Consider the following 21,902-nt stretch of genomic DNA (forward strand, 5'->3'; position numbering starts at 1 on the left):
AATTATTTTTAAGTTTCCTAATGAGTTTATGACAGTAATTTCTGTAGCGAGTGTAAGTAATTTTTAAGAGGTCGTTATTTGGATTTATTTTTACTTTAGTGTGTAGTTTGTCCCTATGTCTTATACACCGTAGAATTCCTGGTGTTATCCAGGGCTGGATGCGACATTTCCTGTTGGGTATCGTAGTTATTGATCGATTATTATGCAATGCCGTAGAAATTGTATCAACCAGGCACTCGGCAGCTTGAATTGGGTCTTGACTTTCTAGTATCACTGTAATTTTAGACTTTATTTCATTTGAAGCACCATCAAAATCTACTGAGGCTCTGGTTTTCACAACATTATGGTACAGTGGCTTATACATAAGGTTTATGATAACGGTGGAGTGATCGGTTGGTGCGTTAGACAGAACAAGAGACTTCGCGGGTAATGACGTTTTGAGCATCATGTGGTCGTAACACATTTTATCACGCGTAGGTAGTCTATGACCCGGGAGAAGACCATGATATGCAAGCGTGGTTAGGTAGTTATTGCAATTAGGGTCGGTTGAGTTCAGTTTTATGTCTATATTAATATCACCCGTTATAATAATATTTTCATATTGTTTATAATTTTGAAGTTGTAATTCTAAAGAAGATATAAAGTCGTCAGTATTTCTAATTGAAGGGCTACGATATATACCAATAACTACAGTGTCTTTAAGTGTAAGTACAAGGCAAGAGGCATTGCTAATATTTTTTTTTTTTTTTTTTTTTTTTCGTATCTGCCGGTCAGTACGGAACCGCAGAGCATTTCTTCGTACTGACTTTCTATTTTTCATTTCTCTTTCTCTTTCTTTTCGGCCCGTTCTCTTTCCTCTCTCCTTATCATGATAGCTCTCAGCATCTGCGAGTACTTCCTCCATTCCTCCTCGTCTGCTAGCATGCGTGCAATGAGGTTTTGCGCTTCCACCTTTCCCATTGGCCCCTGGGCCCCTGGTCTTAGATCAGCGCAGCCCGTACACTCGAAGATCGCATGTCTCGGGGTGTCTTCCTCGCCGCAAAAATAGCAGTTTTCACTGGGTGCCTTGCCAATAGCATAGAGGTAAGTATTAAAGACCCCGTGTCCACTTAGCGCCTGAGTTAGCCACCGGTCTACTTCCCCATGCTTTCGTTTGTGCCATCTTTTCAGGTCGGGGATAAGCTCACGTGTCCATGTCCCTTTTCCTGTTCCCGTCCACTCGCTTTCCCATTCAGTGAGTATGTCCTCGCGTACTGCTATTGGTGTACTCTCCTTCTTTTCAAATAAAGTTGCTCGCTCTTTCACAAGCTTGGCTACAGGGATAAGCCCCGCTATAACCAGCACAGCTTCCGTTGAAATTGTACGGTAAGCACCGCTTATCCCTATTGCAAGTCTTCGTTGTACTGACTCCAGCTTTTTGCGATATAGCTCCACCTTCATAGCTCCGGAAAACAGGGGGGCGCCATAGAGAATTGCGGATTGTGCTACTGACGCCAACACCCTCCGCTTACCGGCTCTAGGGCCTCCTTTTGTTTTGGCATAAGCCTGCAAAGAGCTTCCGCTTGCCTCTGAGCTTTTTGAGATACTTCCTCAATATGTTTTTTAAAGTTCAAGCATTTATCGAGCCATATTCCCAAATATTTCACGTGTTCCTTAGGGATCACTGTAGCACCTTGGATTCGAAATGTTATGGGACTTAGTTTACGCCTTCCACTAAACACTACCGCTTCGGTTTTTTCAGGTGCTAGGGCCAGTTGCTTTCCTTGCATCCAGACTTTTATGCGTTCGAGCGCTCTATTTGCCCGAGACATCAGAATTGCTTCAGTTTTGGCCACCACTACCACAGCCAAGTCGTCGGCAAACCCTATCACGTGGATACCTACTTCTTGGTTGAGCTTGAATACTTCATCATATAAAATATTCCAGAGTGTTGGACCAAGAATTGATCCCTGTGGAACTCCGCTGCTTATTTTGATTGTATCCCTTTCTCCCTTGTTGCCTCTAATTTCTATGGCTCTGTTCTCTAGATAACTACTTAAAAGATTTTGGATGTAGCCAGGGAGACCTCTTTTTCTGATTTGTATGAGGATTTCTCTCCATGAGGCAGAGTTAAAGGCATTCCTGACATCGAGACATATAAGGGCACATAGTTCTCTGGTTTTCTGTGTACCCTGCCTTGCTCTCGTAGCCGTTTCTACTACCTTCTTTACCGCCATTAATGTGGATCGACCTCGTCTGAATCCGAATTGGTGTTCTGAAAGATCCCCGTGATCTGGCAGCAGCTTTTCTATTCTGTTTAATAAGAGTCTCTCCATTAGCTTCCCGTAGCAATCAAGTAAGCACACAGGTCTATATCCCGTCGGATCATCTGCAGGCTTATTGGCTTTTTTAAGTAATACTAAACTAGCTGTCTTCCAGGATGCGGGAAAATTTCCTGACTTAAAAGCCGCATTTATGATTTTCCTTAGGTTTTCCGGAATAGCTTGCGCAGCTATTTTGACCACTTCTGGACACAAAAGATCGGGACCTGGTGCTTTTTTCAATTTGAGGCCTCTTGCAGCAATTATTATCTCCTCTTGTGTTACGTCTGGAACATGGAGTCCGTCTGCAATGACTCTACCGAAGTCTTTGTGCGACGGAAACAATACCTCCACTACGGATTTGATGAGATCCATGTCTAGACACGGTGGGCGTTGGCGCAGTTTCTTAGTAACGATTTTATATCCAAGGCCCCATGTGTCTTTGTCAACCTCCTCGCAAAGCTTTCTCTATTGTTCTTGCTTTGCCCTTATTATTTCTAACTGTAGGGCTACTTTTGCGCTTTTGTACTCTTCTTTAAGTTGCTGTAGTTCTTTTTCTCTATTTCTAACATCTTCCAGATTTCTCATACCCTTCATCCGCCTTCTACGAGTGTATTTTCTGCGACATACTGTGCAGTGTTTTCTTTTTTCCCCTATAGTCTTATTCCACCAGTAAACTGGTATTTTCTGTCGATGACTTTTCTTTGGCATCGCTTTATCGCAGGCCTTTTGTGTTAGCTGCACTAATTCTTCTGGTGTATGTACTTCCTTTTCTTTCAAGACCTGCTCCAATATCTTTTGGTCTAATTTATCCAGTCTCCATCCAATACGCGACTGCATTAGTGGTTTATATTCGTTTTGGAAAACTTTAAACTTAATGTATCTGTGACCACTCAGGCTATCTTCATCCAAAACTTGCCATTCTGACACTCTCTGTACTAGACTAGAGTTTACAAAAGTAATATCTGGAGTGGAGTTTCTTGGACCTCTTTGGAATGTTGGTTTGAACCCTTCGTTTACGATTACCATGTCCTTACTTGCCAGCATTTCTGTAATTTGGCGACCTCTAGCATTTTCAGCCTTAAGTGACCAGATTTTTGACGACGCGTTGAAATCACCGGCGACTAGGACGTCGCCGCGCTGTAAGTTTATATTCTCAAAAAGCTCATCAATATCTTTGTCGAATTCCTCCAAGCTATAATTTGGTGAAAAATAGCAGCTATATATTGTCAGTCCCGCCATGGATATTCCTATGAAGCCGTTTCCTCTACTCACCACTTTAAATTGAATTTGTTTGTTGTAAACAATAACAGTTACATCACCTCTCCAGTCTGTGATCCATTCTTTTACCTCAGCTATCTTTTTGTTAGGTTCTGCTACTATGGCTAAATCAATGTCGTGATCTTTTACGGTAACTTCGAGCAGGTCATGGGCAGCTCGCGTTCTATCTAGGTTAATTTGTAGCACTTTAAGAGGCGAGTCTGTCGCTCCATGCCCTGCTCTTACGCCCCGTTTTTTGGTTTGTTCGGTATTCCAATTATTTTTTTTTCCCAGGAAGGACAGTTCTTTGAGCCCATGCTATGGTTTGTATTACTCTGACCTCTATCACTGCAAATAGCGCAAACAGCTTCCTTTCTGCATTCTTTAGCTTTATGGCCTTCTGTACCGCAATTATAGCACTTCTTGCTCCGATCTTGCCCTTGGCATTCCGTCGAGATATGGCCATATTCTAGGCACCTAAAACACTTTTTCCTTTCTTCTACTATGTGTACTGGGACTCTCATCCATCCTATCTTAATCTTACCGTCGCCTACTATTTTGAGTGCATCCTCCTTTGGTAGCTTTATTATAGCTGTTTTGACCCTATAGCTATTTTCCCAGAAACTCTTAATGCGGAACTCTGTTACTATTTGCTTAAGTGTTTCCTCTAGCTCTTGCCTTTCGACTGTGACATCCATCCCCTTAACTATGATGTCTTGGGATTCTCGTAGTGCTCTCAGATTTAACGTAGGATATAAACCCTCCATTTTTTCTTTTACTTTTAAGGCGCCATTCTGATCTTTATCGATTTCAAGGAGAATGTCCCCCTTTCTAGTTTTTCTTATTTTAGAAAAAAGAATTTCCTCACTTGCAAATCCTGTTCTCACTTCTTTTAGTACGCTGGCATAATCTCTATCTTTTACCTCTACCAGTAGTGCTTCAGGTTTTGTCTTTGATGTTTTACTTCCTAACTGTGTAGGCGTTTTTTTCACTTCTCTGTTTCTTCTACCTTTCTTTTTTCTCTCTGCCTGGGTACTTTCTTGCATTTTGTCCTCTGCTTGTAGGTTTTTCCCATCGAGCCTTCCTTTTATTTCAATCGGTTTCTTTGTTTCCTTGCGTTTCTCTAACTTCCCTTTTCTTTTAACTACCTTCCAATCTGTTTCTGTACCTAAATCATCGTCCCATTCTAATTCCTCCGTTTCACCTCCGGTCGACGTATTTGTACCTTTTTCTTCCAGTGTTACTACTTTTTTGGCCCTCTTCGGTGTCCTCTCTACATCTTCATGGCTCTCTGCTTTCATTCTTCTAACATCCATTACTCTTCCACATAATTTTTGCAGTTCACGAAGTTTAATCTTTATTTCGTTGGCCGTATTTTTATAAGGCCCTTGTCTCTCCACAAGTGAGTTGACTACAACAATATTGTCAAAAAGCCCTTTGAGTAAACGATCTTCTTTTTCTACAAGGGTCTCTGCCTCGTTGTTGGTTGGTGACTTTTTTCGTTTCCACTCTCCTCGACTTTGTGGCGTGTTCGCCATTGGTGAAAAGAAAGTGAGGGGGCTTGCGTAGGACGTCCGTCGGCATTGTGCCCCTTCATCACCTGTAGATAGTCCATCATCAGTTTCCGTTCGTTCTGTTTCTGTCCTAGTTCGTGCTTGAGTCGTCGGTTTAGGTGGCGTGCGTTGTAGCAGGCCAGACCTGGCAAATGGCTTGTTACATTTTGGCAAAACGTTGCCCCCCCCAGAATACGAGGGGCAGCCCCTATCATCAGCCGGAGCCTCCAGGGGACGGGATTCTCCGACGCGAGAATGCTCAGCGCCGGTACCCGCCTGGGGTAAGTGTTTTTTTTGTTGTGCTTCCATGTTTTAGATCTCCTCCTACACATCTTCCGAAGAAAACAGCCGCCCAATGTGGGACAGACGCTGACCAGACAGCCGCTCGCTCCGAGTACAGACGCTGCCTGGATTTTAGGTTTTCACCTGTAACCCTAGGCAGGGGACCGCGATATTCCCCGCAGTACTGGGACCCCCTCTGAACTTTGCCATCACGTGAGCCGGCCTACTGACTCCCGTGATGCCCACCCCCGCGACGTGGACGCGCCAGAGGAGATTTGTCCAAGTGAAAAACACAGAGAAGATGTCTCTGTCCTTCCTTGGACTGGGCTAACGATCTTGTATGATCCCAAGACCGAGGGCAAGTTGCTAATATTGTCAAATTGCTAATATTAGGTTCAGATATTGCGTAGTTGAGAGTCTTGCTAACGTAAAATATAACTCCGTCACATTGGTTTATACATTTCTTTGTATAATATGTATTGTAGTTATCACTAAGTACAGGAATAGGTTTATTTTCTGAGAGATGGCACTCGGTCATAACTAATACATCGCAATCAAAATTAAGTGAGTGCAACGTTACTTGAAAGCTGTCTAAGTTTTTATAAATGCTCCTTATATTTTGAGTTAAAATAGTTAAGTTATTTGAGGGTACGATGTGAGCAAGACTGTCCTCAGGTTTACACATCAGGGCCTGGGCAAAATGGGTGTTGTCTATATCTGCACTGGTTTGCAATATGTTATCCATTGTTAAAAGTATTAGATAAAATGTTTACAAACACACATGTCTCATAAAAAATTACTATCATAATATTAGATCTACTTGTTATTGACTCATTACACTTTAGAAAATAGTAAAATTTCTTATAAATAATATGAATTTTATGTACTTGATTTTGGGTTAGTAAATATAAGTTAGCAATAGATAATGTGCTTGCGTCTATTTGTTGACATAAAAACAGGACGGCATAGCTAGTGATAGTTCTCTGTAATGTGTAAGTTTGAGTTGCAATACTCGTAGTGTATGTACAGAAAAAATGTAGGTAATTTGTATTTAATGTGTATAATCGTAGTATGTGTAAGAGATTGTATAAAACATGAAGGTAGACATAAAAAGTTGTAATAAAAGATACAAGAAAACAAAATTTTACAATTAAAGTTTCATAGTTGGGTAATATATAAAAATATTAGTCCAGGAGTACGGCATAACTACTAGGATAGGATCTAGTCACTTTGTAGGTTCATATAGGCTCTTTATTTGTGATTCACTTATAATTTTTATAATCGGGGAGTTTATGTCCTTACGAACCAAAACGTCACCGAGAGAGGTCCAACAGAATTTGTAGTTCTGCGATCTAGTCAGCTCTCTTGCTAAGTAATACAGTCTGTTACCTTTCTGTGTTAGGTGGTCCGATAAAAATATGGGAATATTATTGCACTTCAATCCCAGATGTTGCGTGTTAAGCTTATTATTTTTATTTTTGTAGTTGTATGTTTTAGCCGCAACTTTTAGGTTTGTTTTCTGTAGGTAGGTAGATAATTCAACTACAATGGGCTTATCACCTTTGTTAGATGTTCTGTATATATCTTTTACGTCGGAGGATTGTAGCTCAACGTTTATGGAGGTGGCTAATGTCGTAACCATATTTAAAAGAGACGTTTTGGATTCATTTTCCAGTTTCGGAACATTTTTAATTTCAAAGGAACATTTTTTTTGTGACTTTTGGAGATCCTCAATTTTGTTCTCCAAAATAATGATATATTCTCTGTCCTTTTGTTTTTCGCGCTCCAATTCTGTCACTTTATTTTTCATGTCTTCGTACTGCGAGTTTAAAAAAGACAAAGAATCTTCAATACTTCTCAGAGAAGAGGTAATTTGTGACCTTTCCTTGTTCTGTTGAATCATCCACGAAGATAACATATCTTTTATTTCGGTTCTAAAGTCCGAAAAATCAGACAGTAATTCATCCGAACGTTTGCGTTTAGTTCGCGTGCTAATAAAACTTGCTGTTTCAATTGGTGATGCAAATTCCTCACTAGTGTCGATATTACGCAAATTGGACTCAGAGTTTGACTTTTCAGGTGTCCGCCGATACATTTTACTCAATACCAGGTACCAGGGCAGCAGAGGCGCGCAGTAGGTATTACAAACGCCACCGGTCGGTGTGAATGGACGTGGGGCGGGGCTAACGTGTAGCCGTGCAGCGGTCGACGTAAGCGCAGGCCTTCTAAGCAGTTATGCGCTCCTATTATTTCACTCAAATTATTCACGATCACACTTTTGTATTTTTAAATTTTAATTATTAAATTTGAAATTAATTTTATACACACACTATTTATACGTCTACGCTCGACAGCGGTCCGAGGGGAAGAGGAAGTCATAAGTGCCAAGTGACATGTTTTTATGAGCTGCCTGAGTCTTAACAATGCGTACGGTGATTTTGCGAACGGATCAATAGGGAATGTATTAGTATGTTGTATTTATTGCGCATAAAAATAATAATAACTGAAATTCATAAATTGCACTCGGTATATTGAAATACAGTGTAAACTCTATATATCGACACTAACGGGACTGTACATTTTATAGTGTTATATAGAGTGGTCGTTATATAGAAAGGAGAAAAATGTATGAGTAAAACTTTTTCGTCAATACACAGTGATTTTCTTTTACTACATAGCCATTAACAGCCAGTTTACTACAGTACACGTGCAATCCCAATTTGTAAACGGAAAAAACGGATTTCTTATAATGATTCATTTTTTTGCATCATGCCGACAGACGAGTTTATTACGGGCTAAGATAATAAAGTGACGAAAGAACGTATAGAGCTGCGCGGTTTGCACTAATTTTCGCAACAAAAATGTACTTTTTATTACGTAATTGCCGTTATAGAGTAACGCTATATAGAGTGTATCGTTGTATGGCAAGCAAGCTAAACCAGTCAAAGCCATGTGTTGTCGACGCTATAACGAGTTTGACGTTAAATCGAGTGTCGTTACATAGGGTTTTAACTGTATATTGTTGTGAGTATGAATAAGTATATGCTTTAAATACAAAATTATTAAGGAAGCGTTGTATTGGCCTTCGCAAATCCCTCTCCCCACGTACCCTGCACTGTGACGGTACCGAAGACAACACTGCAAGTACTTACTTTATCTTTCAACATCTTTCTCGTTCTGCCCGGGAACAGTGCGGTCATCGAAGTAAAGTCGGTCCCCACCGCGGCGAGCGCGCGGTAGAAACGGACGACCTCATCCTGGCGCCACACTGAACGACGTGCTCTAACTTTAACTTTTTCTTGTCCTCTAATAGCTCTTCTATTATTATTAATCCGAATGGACTGCGCTTGGTTTATCACCTGCAAGGAGATATTGGTAGAGCTTATCAAGCGAATTATTACCGCGATTCTTATCTCTGTTGCCAAGCAGAGTTGCAGTGTTTTGGTCTGAAGGGCGTGGTAGCCAGTGTAGCCAGGTAGTAGGCACTCGAGGCTTAATAACTACTCATCCGATGTCAGACTAATTACACACGGGAGAGACGAATATCATAGCAATGCAAGGATTCTACCATGCGGTTGCCGGGTCAATCGCGTGGCAGAGAGAAAAACTCCAAGCAAAGTCTAGGACTTGTGACCAGTGGATGTAGGGTCAAGGAATTCCTTGAAAATCGATTAACACTCCTCCTCCTCCGCTCGTGTTGTTTTCCCTGCCTAGCCAAATTTGGTAAGATCCTATTAGAGCAGCTTTGGATACCCGTTCTAATATAGAACTTGCTGTAGTTCTAGAGAGCCAGTCTTTAAGCAAGTTATAGAGATTTGGCTGGTAATCATCTCGTATCTACTTTTACGGCGTACAGATTAACCACATGGTTAGTCTGTATACCTAGCTGTAACTAAATAAAAATGTCTATGTTGCCATTTTTAGTTTAAAATAATTCAAAAATATTCGAATTTGCGCGCACAATTCATTTCTCGAAATTCCCGACAAAAATTGGATAGGAATGTATTAGCTGTTATAAACAACTACTGTAGGCATATAATATTGCGCAAATGGGGACCCTATGTCCCTATTAATAAGGTTCTCCGTAAAAAGAAGATGATAGCTTACCAAACTCTCTTGATCAAGGACCACTTCTCCATCAACATCCAACTTTATTTGAGGAACAGCAGTATTCTCTGGTGATGTTAGTTCTCCAAAAAGTGTTTCTTCATTTTCTTCTTTCAACTGAGTTATCTCTTCGGCCGTATCTTCATTCATTCTAAACGAAAACCATTTTTGATTAGTTTATTTTTATTGTAATTAAGTTAAACCTTGTATAAGAATATGGATTTAAAAAATATTTATTTAACACTAGTACTTTAACACCGCGACTTCATCCGCCCTTAGACCTCTTTAATCCAGCCCTTACAGTAGTATCGCTGTAAAAATGGAGTAACTTCTACGGTTTTCCCAACATTTCCCTTCACTGCTGTGCTCCTATTGATCGTAGCGTGATGAAAAGTATACTATAACCTGCCTAGGAGTATGAAGAATAATTGTACCAAGTTTCGTTAAAATCCGTCGAGTACTTTGTTTCTATAATGAACATACAGATAGACAAAAATTTTACTAATTGTATTTTTGGCATCAGTATCGATCACTAATCACCCCCTGATTTTGGAAATATATTTCATTCATGTACAGAACTGACCTGTCTACAGATTTATTATACTAGTAAGCATAGATTAGGGTTAATAATTTATTGTAAATACGCATTACGATATAGTTAATTATAATCTATATATATTATGTAAAACTAAATCCTTTTATCCCTTGCAACACCAAAACTTGAGAACGACATTAGGTCAAAACTACGTCACTACGAGAGGTAATGGACATTTTTGGGTAGATATTTAAAGCAAGTTGTAAGATTGTCTTGTACCTCAAACTTAAAAAATATTTTGAAAAAAAAAATATTCCAACAATTCGCTGTCATTTCAATCGTTGACCCGCTTGTGGTTTAATCATGACTTTGCCGTCTTATCATTCGTCGAATCGCCTGTGATTTAATCAAGAATTTGCCGTATTTTCAATTCTTGATTAAAAGCCACATATGACACATACATGGAGCTTCTTTCTCTGGAAAATGTTGCTTCTAATCGCCAAATTTTCCTACAACACCTCTGTTCATAGTCTACCGACCGATTGCATGAAAACATCATCATCTCCTTACCGTTCTTTCTTCCTTATCTTTTCCGTTCATCTCTATTACTCGTCAACTCGTCATCCACTCCTTTTACACACATGTCCTCTTTCACACAATCCAACCATCTCTTCTTTGGCCTTCCTCTCCTCTTATGTCCTTCCACTTGCACATTCAACATTTTTCTAGTAATATGACTTTCCTCTCTACGCATTACACGTTCATACCAAGCTAACCTTCTACTCCTCAATTTTTCTGTCACTGGCGCCACCTTCAGACTTCCTCTTATATACTCATTCCTTATTTTATCTATTCTTGTCACACCACGCATCCATCTCAACATACGCATTTCGTTCACATGCATTCGTTTACTATCCGTCCACCGCCCACCGATTGCATGAGAACAACAGAACAAAAAAAAATATCCCAACTAGATTGTTTTTTACTCTTTTATTACTAAATTTAATTCTATACAAATTTCAGATTTCGTAAAGAATAGAAATTCCTACTGCCCCCAGCCAGGTCTCCAGTTCTCAGTTAGGGTAGGATGGGAGAGTGGACGCCAAGGCGAAAGCGAAATGTATCTAGTGCGTGTCTTGCGGCCTTAAGTGAAATTTGTCTTTTAACCAAAAATTCACAACCCAAACCTGGACTTGAACTCCCTGGACTTGAACTCCCCTGAACCCAGGACCAGTAGATGTGAAGCCTAGCCATTGGACCAACAATGCAGTTCTAAATTCTATTGGATGTATCCTTAACAAAGTAACATCAAAAAAGATTACACCACCTTTCACGTTTCACCACCTTTTGATAAATGTCACGTAAAATAGAACCACAAGTGTTATCCCTTAAACTAAAAAAAAATATGATACTTACTCCAAGGGATTTGTGGTGGGGTTACAGAAGATGGCGTCAAACAGGGTGAACTTGTCTTCCTTGTCCTTCTCTTTTTTGCAAGCAAGCGGAATCTCTTGCTGATCAAATCTGTTAAACATTTCAGTCTCTTTCAAAAATATCTATACTAAATGCAGTACTCTATACATCTGAATAATTAAATCATTTATATAATTAAATGAAAATGCTATATTATGTCTACTCACAATAGCCAACATAATAGCTCTGCACATTTTCCACAAAGCGTGGAGAAAGTGAAAGAAGAAGATTTGAATATATGAAGAAAAGTTATAGTACGAGAGCCCACGGCCAAAATTTTTGTCTCATAGCAATACGGCCAAAACCGCATCAAATCGATAGATACGATTATCCTGAACTCGAAAATACCAATATCAGACATTTTCCGCGTAGCGTTTGATTTGACTGAATTTTCGAAATTGTCAAAGAATTTTACCGAACTGCATCATAGCAATATCTCTGATTTGCAGACTGTAGTTGAATAATACTTCTGAGATACCGGAAACATATTTTTCAGACGTTAGTGGTGCAGCGCAAACCCGTAAAATCACTTAAAAAATTAAAAATGAGACAAAAAAATGTCTCATAGCAATACGTCTGAAAATCTTTTTTATTAGTAAATTTTGGTTATTTGATGCGAACAAAACAATTTTCAGACGGAAATGTGAACGCATTAAATTTTGAGACCGTTTTGAAAATGTTAACAAATTTTACTGATCGGTATCATAGCAATATGTCTGAAAATTGTTGGACATGATAAAATAAGTTGTCCACATGTGCAAAAAATTTATATCAGACAAATTAAGTGTAGCACCTTCTCTATCAGACAACTTTTAGCTACACTTAAAGTGTCTGAAAACAGGTTTTTGGTAATCATGGCAGCAATCCGAAAAGTTGAAAAAAAAAATTATCCGTATTACTATGATACAGGTCGGCTAAATTTGTTGACATTTTCAAAAATGCGCTCAGGCTATATGCTACGCGCAAAGTGTCTGAAAACAAACTTTTTCGTAATACAATTATAAAATCTATGTACATTTTCACTATCAGACGTATTGCTATAATACCGACTGTCTTTTTTTTTGACACAGCAGAAATGGCCTCCCACGCAGTTGCTACACTTTCGACCGTTACTACACACCTAGTCGGGTTCAGAATCATACAATCTAACGATTTTATAGGGTTTTTGCCGTATTGCTATGAGACATGGTTTTGGTCGTGGGCTCTCGTACTATTATTTTAGAAACTGTTAGAGACAAACGGAAAATTTAGAAGTATGCCTTGTTATACAAGGTATACTTCTAAATTATACAAGGTATGTTGTGCATTGTTTTGTTATTGTCTAAATCTTGTAAAACATAGTTATCGTCAAACACCCAGTGTTGGCTACACTGGGTGTTTGACGATAACTATGTTAGCTACCTGAATGCAGGTCCAACGTCACCCAGGAGATGTTGACTCTACAACGTGCAATTGCACGTTGTAGAGTCAACATCTCCTGAGGATGCTCCGGTTTCGGGGTGAAACGTACGTAGAGAGTATTTTGTCGGACCTGGGTGACGTTGTCGCATGGGTTCGCCGAATTTTCGCGGATGATAGCAAAATAAATAAATCATTATATAATCATGATGAACTTCCGCAAAGTAACGCCTGCTTCTATCCAATATTCAGAATGAACATAATCTTATTTTTTTTTTAGTGAAAAACTGAAATGCGAAACTAGTAAACAAAACTGGCTTGACGTAATGTCACAGATAACATATATAATCCCCATCATGGTGGACAGCTTTTTCGCACGTTTATTCAAAATTTCAATTTAAATCTTAAAATTTGAGAGTAATTAAGTCTCTAAAAAATTAATAATTATATTTGTTATGATCTAGTAAAACGATAAACTAAGACCATTTTTAAAATAGTGTCAAATAGCCTATTTTAGGTGAGTGAAACTGCAGGTTACAGTTAAGTTTTATTAAATAGGGCATACTTGTGAATTAGCAGTTAGTCTCTAACTGGTTATGAAGCGGCAGCCATAGGTGTGATCGCCTAGCTTGATCAAAAGAATCATTTCTAACTCTGCTTACATAGTAAAACAATGGAGTTTTCAAAACTTGTACGTTAACACTTTTTTTAACATATATCCAGAGTTAAAAGAAAAAAACATAAGTTCAACCCGTACTTTATGGAAAATATATTACCTGTTGGGTGCAATTGCTGATGCCATGACGTGTGTCTTTTGTTCCTTCAAACTAGAAAAAGTTTCAACATCCAAGTCGCTGTTGATGTCCTATAAATTTAAATAACATATAGTACACACTGACTTTGAATATAAAATTATAAGTACTTTCATTTTTAATATGTTTGTTGATAAATATTTCCCATTGAGTTTGGCTCTAGTATAGACAGAACTGTAGAAGTCTTCAGATTATCTTTAACAGCAGCGATGTTAATGTAGTCTTAGGTTGCATGTAAGAGATCGCTTTTTAGCGATAAGGCCGCCTATTGTGCATATTTTTTTTCATTATTGTGTACAATAAAGTGTATTTTCATTTCATTTCATTTCTTAAAAATTGATTTGTTTACTGTGTGCCAGAATCAAACTATTTTGTTAATTTTTAATAATTTAACTCCTAAGTTGACAGGAATTTAAAAAAGTTTGTGTTTTGGTGTTCTGTGAATATCTTACTTCAATAGGGTAGTTGACTCATATCAAATTTAATATAAATAATTAATTTCGTGTAGTACATGAAATAAGGGTGCGAAATATATTGCTATCAATTAACAAAAGTTAAGGATTTAAGGGATGAACAATTTAAGACCATTAAAAAAAAAGTGTCATCTAGCCTATTATATTTATACTAGCGGACCCGGTCAAGCTTTATTTTGACTGATGTGCACCTATTACTTATCCCTACCCTACTCCAACCCGAAACAAAGCCTAAATATTTAGCTTGGATCAGAGAGCCCATTCTTGAGTTATAAAATTACAAGGAAAAATGGCATAGATTCTTATGTATATTGATATATTGATTGTTCAGTGATAATACCTGATCATTATCTCTTTTACATGGTTTAAAGATTGGTACTTCAGGATAGGCTTTGTTTGGTGATGAAGGCAATGAACCAAACCAGACATCAGCACTTTCTGTTATGTTTTCCGTTTTAATTTCTTCGATAGGCAGCTGATCCATAACATTATGTCGTAGAGGTGCAATCTCCAAATCTACTTCGTCGTCGGTAGAGGATATGCAGTAATCTAAGATATTGAGAAGATTATTAAAATTAGAAACAAGGTTTTACTGTGTACTTGTATATATACATTGTATTTTTATATGAAGGCTGTATGTTTGTCAGCCCATGCTCCTACCATAGGTATGTGTGTAGAACAGCCAGTTTGAACTGTGATGGCTTCGGAATGTAGCAGGTTTCAAAGGTCCAGATCCTCAATAGTATGAGCATAAAATGTAATTATTTGATATTTTTTACAGTATAACATGAGAAACCATGTAATTTGACTACAAATAAATATCAAATTAACTTTTTAAAAGCAGGCTCAATACAAACTTCCACAAGCAAGCCTTATTCAATCTCAGGTACTGCAAATTATTGGACTAATGGATGCATGTGAAAAACATTATAAAATCTCAAATTATGAATTTGTAGAGCTCTCTGTGCCATAGGCGACAAACATTCCAAAATACTACATTGTAAGTGATTAAATATATCAAATGAACTAACTAAAACTGCTTAAATACCTTGGCCTCACTAGAAGTGCAGGAAGTTCTATATAAGTAAGTATCCAAAGCTTCTCAAGTAGGATCTTACCAAGTTCGGCTGGGCAAGGCAAAGGCAAGAACAGCACAAGCAGATGGAAGAGGACCCAAGTAAAATACAAATAATATTACAGTCTTTAGCCAGTATAAGTAAAGAAGTAGGCTCTCTGCAGAAACAAACTAATGATTAACTCAGATGAGGTTGATTAAGGACTGGACAGATATAAGTTTGAGTATGTACAAGAGAATATGTATTTGGGTCAGATAATTACAGAAGAATCACACAAGAGAATCCCTAATCATCGGACAAAATAAAGTAAAGGAAAAGGCCAGTAAAGGAAAAACTAAATGCCAAGAATAAGGTAGGAACCTATATACTATCCTCCTATGAATCACATGAGAACTGTGATAGCCCAGTGGATATGACCTCTACCTCAGATTCCAAAGGGTCCAGGGTCCGGGGCATGCACCTTCAACTTTTCAGTTGTGTTTTATATTTTAAGAAATACCTGTAATAGGAAACCTGCATACCTAAGAATTTTTTTAATTCTCTGCATGTGTGAAGTCTGCCAATCCGCATTGGTCCAGCATGGTTGACTATTGGCTTAATCCCACTCATACTGAAAGGAGACTCAAGCTCAGCAGTGAGCCAAATATGGGTTGATAATGATGAATGACGATAATCCTTCTATGTATCACATATGGAAGTGAGACTTGGTGCCTTACATAAAACCTTAGAGAAAAACTAGTGTTGTGAGGAACAAAACCAAAGTTATGATGACCATAGATATATTTATTTTACACAAACTTACTACTTGAAATGGCATTAGATAGGTCTATGTTGCAAGATAGATAAATGGAGAAAACAGCTAATACTCTGGTACCCCAGGAGCAGACAACATGGGTCACCAAACAAGATGGGAAGACAACTTTTGCAAATCTCTTGGGCCATACTGGACCAGATTCACTGCCAACAGGGTGCAGAGAAAGGGGTTAGAGGAGGCTTATGACAGGCAACACACCAAATTGCAGGATATTATATTATATTTAATGTAGATAGCTCGTACAGAATAAAAACGCTAATTTATTTTATTACTACACCCATTGGCTACAAGTCCTGGGCACACAGTTTTTCTCTCTGCCACACTGTGGTTCCGGTACCCCCACCAAAAAACCCATAGAATACCAATATTTACTCTCTAGACTAGACCCTTACTAGAAAAGAAGAAGAAACCTAAGCTTGATCTTTAATAGTAGTTTTGATGTACAAAGCTTAGTAATAGAGAACAAAGGATATAATTTCTCATAATTCTCTTCTTGGTCGCATTCTTCATTGCTGAAGGTCGTGTCCGCACTGCAGTCCCTTCGATGCGTTGTTAACTATTCCCCTCCACACAGTCCGGTCCTCAGCTTTTCTAATGGCTGCTGTTACAGGGAGTCCAGTGAGTGACTTAACCTGGTCAGACCAGCGGGTAGGTGATCGGCCGCGTGGTCGTCTCCCTTGCACCTTGCCCACCACTATTACTTTATCCAGGTTATCGGGAAGGCGACGGGCTATATGGCCAAAGTAACTCAAGATCCTCTGATAACATACAGTTGAAAGTCTAGTGAAAATGCGAAGCTGTTTCAGTATCGAGATGTTTGTTCTTCTAGCGGTCCACGGTATACGAAGCATCCGTCTCCAACACCACATCTCAAAGGCATCTATCTTCTTTCTGTCTGTGGCCCTTATCGTCCAGGCTTCGGCGCCATAAAGGAAAATTGAGAAGACTAAAGTCCTAACGAGTCTCTTCTCGGTGTTATTGGAGACCCTTCTGCTTTGCCAAATTCTCACTAGTTTGGTCATGGCATTTTTTGGAGATTTGGATGCGTCTTCTAATATCCTGCTGACTTCCTCCCTTGTATGACAGTAATGACCCAAGGTAGACAAACTCACTAACAAACTCCAGGTCTGAGAGCTCTCCGGTTCTCGCTACTTTCCGCGTTCTGTCGATTAGCATGACTTTTGTCTTTGACTTATTAATGCTAAGTCCGACTAACTCACTCTCTGCCTCTAGTCTGCGAAACAGGCGAGCAAGTTCCTGTTCAGATGCCGCAAAAAGCGTGGTGTCATCGGCGTACCGTAGGTTGCTAATCATGACACCCCCAATGGAAATACCTCCCTCCCACGCTTCCAGGGTCTTTCGCATGATGTATTCCCCGTAGATATTAAATAGAATGGGAGACAGAATACATCCTTGTCTTACGCCCTTTCGTGGCTTAAAAGGCCCAGAGATTATGTCATTGATTCGCACCATGGACTTGCCTTCGCTGTATAGGTTCGCGATCAACTTAATGAGGTGTTGAGGAACGCCCATTTCCTGTAGTATATTCCACAGGCAATCCCATCTCACACAATCAAATGCCTTGGAGTAATCAATAAAGCACAAGAAAACGGAAACATTGAATTCTCGGCTCTTCTCTATTATTTGCCTAACGTTGACAATCTGTTCCCTTGTGCCCCGCCCTTTGACAAATCCGGCTTGTTCATTTGGTATTTGCCATTGTAAAAAGGACTGGAGTCTACTGTTAACTACACAGAGCATTATCTTGCTAGCATGAGATATAAGCGCTACCGTACGATAGTTCCCACATTTCCTCGTAGAGCCTTTTTTGTGGAGAGGGAGAACCAAAGACTTTTTCCAGTCGGCAGGCCAAATTATGCCAAGGAAAATATTTTAAAACTATGCTTTATACTTAGACGGTTAAGGGTGTCTTCCAAACATAAATTTTATTAAAGCCACCACATTCTAAACTCCATAGTTGGGTGGACATACTTACCTATGGTAGAAGTAAATAAAGCCTTAATAAAATGAGGTATGTATTGCAGGTTCTTAGTCCCATCTATATACCTATAATATAAAAAAAATGAATCGCAAAATGCGTAGGTTAGTGCATAACTCAACAACGCCTGGACCAATTTGGCCAATTCTTTTTTATAAATGTTCGTTGAAGTTCTAGGATGGTTTTACGGCAAGAAAAAATTGCATACATTGGCCATTGGCCATTGGCCTAGCAAGCCGTGCCCCAGAACTCAAAAGCTCCTCAATCAATAATGAATAATAGCCCTGGGACAGTCAGAGAGGGGGGAGCGGAAGATCTGTCCACCGATTGATACCCACGACGATTCTGGCGTGAACTCAGATTTTAGATGCCCTACGTGCAGGAAAATTTACAAGAGACGAGCCTGGTACTAAAAACATCTTATGACGCATAACAGTGTTGAAGCACGACAGCTGTCGGTCGGTTCTTCGACTATCACTGCGGATAGAGTTGACCCTCATATATCCCAAGGTGAGCCATTGTGTCAAAGCTACACAACACAAAAAAAATATAAATGTAGGTATATTTATATTTTTTTGCATATCTGTATGTCTGTCTGTGCTTTTGTGAATAAATTCAAATTTAACTTGGCACGATTTGAGACTATAGGAAAAGGTCGTATGATACTTTTTAATGAGAAAATAAAATCAAAATGGGGTGTAATAGGGGTTAAAAGTTTGTATTGGAAGTCCTGAGTTTTTCTTTAAGTCTATGGATTGGAACATTTTCTCGTTACAACGTCTATTTTTTGTCTATTTGTAGTTCATAATGAACACTTATTTCACATGTTTGAGCTCCCTAAGACAAGTGATAGAAATGCAAGAGTTTTCACAAGGCTATCGTTTATTGCCATCAAAGAAACGATAGTCCTAAGAAAACGAAGAACGGGGACTATTCGTACCTGCAACCGCAGATTCCGCTTTGCTTCCTGCCACAGCGCTTTTCTTTCTGGCTGGTAAAGAACTAACCGCTTTAATTCTTGTTCGACGAGCCGACATTTTTTTTGTTACCACGTGTGTCTCGAGTCTTTTAACAATACTAAACCACAATCAAATGCTATTGATTTGTAAGAGATCAAATCGAGTCACGAATTTAAAAAAAAATGAGAGGAAGGGATATTTAAAAAAAATATCTTTACTCAAACAAAACACATTGGTTGTTATTGCTTGATGCTTGGGCGACGCGAACTCGACGCGAAAAGTCAATCAATACCACACAAACACAATAAATAATCAATACATCAAATCAAAACAAAAGTGGGGGGAGTGGGCAAAAGAAAAAGAAAGATCGTGGCGCCGCCGTGTGGGCCACAGTCACCTTAGACCATTAATAACTGGACGTGGTTCGCTAACCGTTACCCCTCTGGCAAAGATCAAAAATCTATGATCTAATGCGTTTATAAAAACTGTTGCTACAGAATCGATGTTTCATTGTTGTAATCGTTTTCTTCGTGTAAGGAGCTCCCTAAAAATGCCGGTTTGTGTAGTTAAATGGCATAAAAAACGGTCAAAAACTTGTAGTTTAGTAAAAGATGGAGTAACGTTTCATTTGAAAGTATTTAAACCTTAATTTTATCAAATTTTTAATAAAAACAATTTATAAAAATAATCGATTCTTTTGACGAAACAGCTAAACATCGATCAGTAATCGAATATTCTATGTATTTAATCTGTGGATAGTCTAAGCAATGTCACAGTAAATATGTAAGCAGTAGTTTGACTTCATACTAGAGGTCGAAACGCGAGCTATACCTCAATTTCAATTTCAACTTACTAGTTAAATAGATTTTATTAATTAGAAATAAGACTAACTCACTAACATACTAAACTTAAAACAGATACACTAACAATATACTAAACCGAGGGTTTTGTCTGTGCAATTATGGACGAAGTTATAAAGACGAGAAACTACCGGAAACATATTATGAAAGATGGCACTCTAGACATCTGTCGAGCGTGTTATCGTCCTGGGGAGTCCCTCAGGCATATTGTGTCCGGGTGTTCTCACCTTGCTAACGGCGAATACTTGCACAGACATAATCAAGTAGCCAAGATAATCCACCAACAACTTGCTCTTCAATATGGCCTTATAGATTTTGAGATGTCTTACTATAGGTACGACCCAGCGTCAGTTCTTGAAAATAGCAGTGCATTGCTCTACTGGGACCGAACGATTATCACTGACAGGTATATTGTAGCCAATAGACCTGATATAGTGCTAAGCGATCGGTCAGTGCGTCGTGCAATAATTGTTGATATTACAGTTCCACATGACGATAATCTGGTTAAAGCCAAAAAGGAAAAAGTATCAAAATACTTGGACCTTGCTTACGAGATCACCGCCATGTGGAATGTTGAGTCAACTATTATTGTTCCGATAGTTGTTTCAGTCAATGGTCTTATAGCGAAAAACTTCGACCAACACCTTAAGAAGCTTTCGCGTAACTGTTGGATCAAGAGTCTGATACAAAAGGTAGTGATTCTGGAGATCTGGTGATCACTCTGGAGCCCTGACCACCGGTTGCTTGGGCACTCAAATGTCCCGCAGCGGAAGAGTGATTTTTTTTTTTATAAATTTTTAATAATGTTTTGTATTTTATACTTATATTGCTAAAAATTAAAAAAAAAGAAGTAATAAATAAATGAGAGTAACTTAATTACTAACATAGAAAAAAAATTAAAACTGTTACTCTTATTAATTGAAAAACTTGTTTAATGTAAGGAATAATAAAGGCTTTGAAATTGAGAAAAACATAAGGGATTAAAGGGCTAACATAATCTACGGAACTCTACACTGCGCGTGGCCCGACACGCACATGACCGGTTTTTTAATATTTGGTCACGTAGTGTAGAGGTAATACCTAGATCGCATCACCAAAATAAACATATGAATACGACCTATCCTTCAAGGTCATTGATTAGTATTAGCATATTATTGATCACTTCCTATTTTACTACAATTTACAAAATATTTTATTTGTTTACATAAAAAAAAGTATATTTACAATCACAAAACTAAATGGAAATACAAAGTTGGCAAATGTAATTAAAATGCTGGAGGCAGGCAGCCCTATCACATGTTTACGTACCGCGCGCTGTAAGTATTTATTTCAAAAATACGGCCGAGTATACTGCTTGTATATATTTTTACTGTGCACAATGTGTTTGTTAGTGTGTGTAAAAATTACGCGTGTGTGTATTGCGAGTCAAATTTAATGTTGTGTGTAGTGTATGGACACAGAAAATACTTAATGGTGTTAATGTTTTCGATGTGTGAGTTTACCTCGTCCCCCTCAAAAAATGACAGACTTTTTTGTTGGTGAATTTGGGTGCGAACCGCGTCCAGTTATTAATGGTCTAAGACAGTCACAGATTATATTTAGATCAAAGAACTAATCTTTGACAGTTGACACCTTATGTATCTAAGGAACTAATAGTAAGAGGAAACGAATTATGGTCACGTGATCTGAAGCAAAAATTTCTTAAAAATGGCGCCGTGACCGCGCTCCTTTTTTTTTATATACCTAATACCCACAGGTTCAAAAATAATAGGCAGATAGTGCGCACGGAACACGACGGTCTCGTAGCCGCGTCAAATGCAAAATTCTAAAAACGAATACTTTTTCGAGTCAGTACGACACGAAGCATCGCATCAGTATTATTCAAGGTTTTCAGTATTATTCAAAAAAAATGACGTGACGAAAAAATCGCATACAAATGTTGTCTAACTAAACATAGTCAATTTGAGCTTTATTGTTTTAGTATAAAAAACATATTAACAA

General features: G+C 38.5%; 1 protein-coding gene across 3 annotated transcripts in view; it reads right to left on the reverse strand.

Annotated features, from left to right (window-relative positions):
- LOC112048156 (transcription factor TFIIIB component B'' homolog) overlaps positions 1 to 21,902 on the reverse strand; it is a 30,445-nt gene that overhangs the window by 7,514 nt on the left and 1,029 nt on the right. The window contains exons 1-6 of one of the 3 annotated variants that reach the window (XM_024085570.2): positions 19,023 to 19,331; positions 14,534 to 14,742; positions 13,685 to 13,773; positions 11,454 to 11,561; positions 9,503 to 9,653; positions 8,548 to 8,754 (exon numbers count right to left, since the gene is read on the reverse strand). In XM_024085570.2, coding sequence (XP_023941338.2) covers positions 8,548 to 8,754; positions 9,503 to 9,653; positions 11,454 to 11,561; positions 13,685 to 13,773; positions 14,534 to 14,742; positions 19,023 to 19,119 — 861 coding nt within the window. In that variant the 5' untranslated portion in view covers positions 19,120 to 19,331. The other 2 variants (XM_052890499.1, XM_024085577.2) reach the window with 2 other exon arrangements.

This window comes from Bicyclus anynana, chromosome Z, assembly GCF_947172395.1.
Source record: "Bicyclus anynana chromosome Z, ilBicAnyn1.1, whole genome shotgun sequence".
Lineage (NCBI taxonomy): Eukaryota > Metazoa > Arthropoda > Insecta > Lepidoptera > Nymphalidae > Bicyclus > Bicyclus anynana.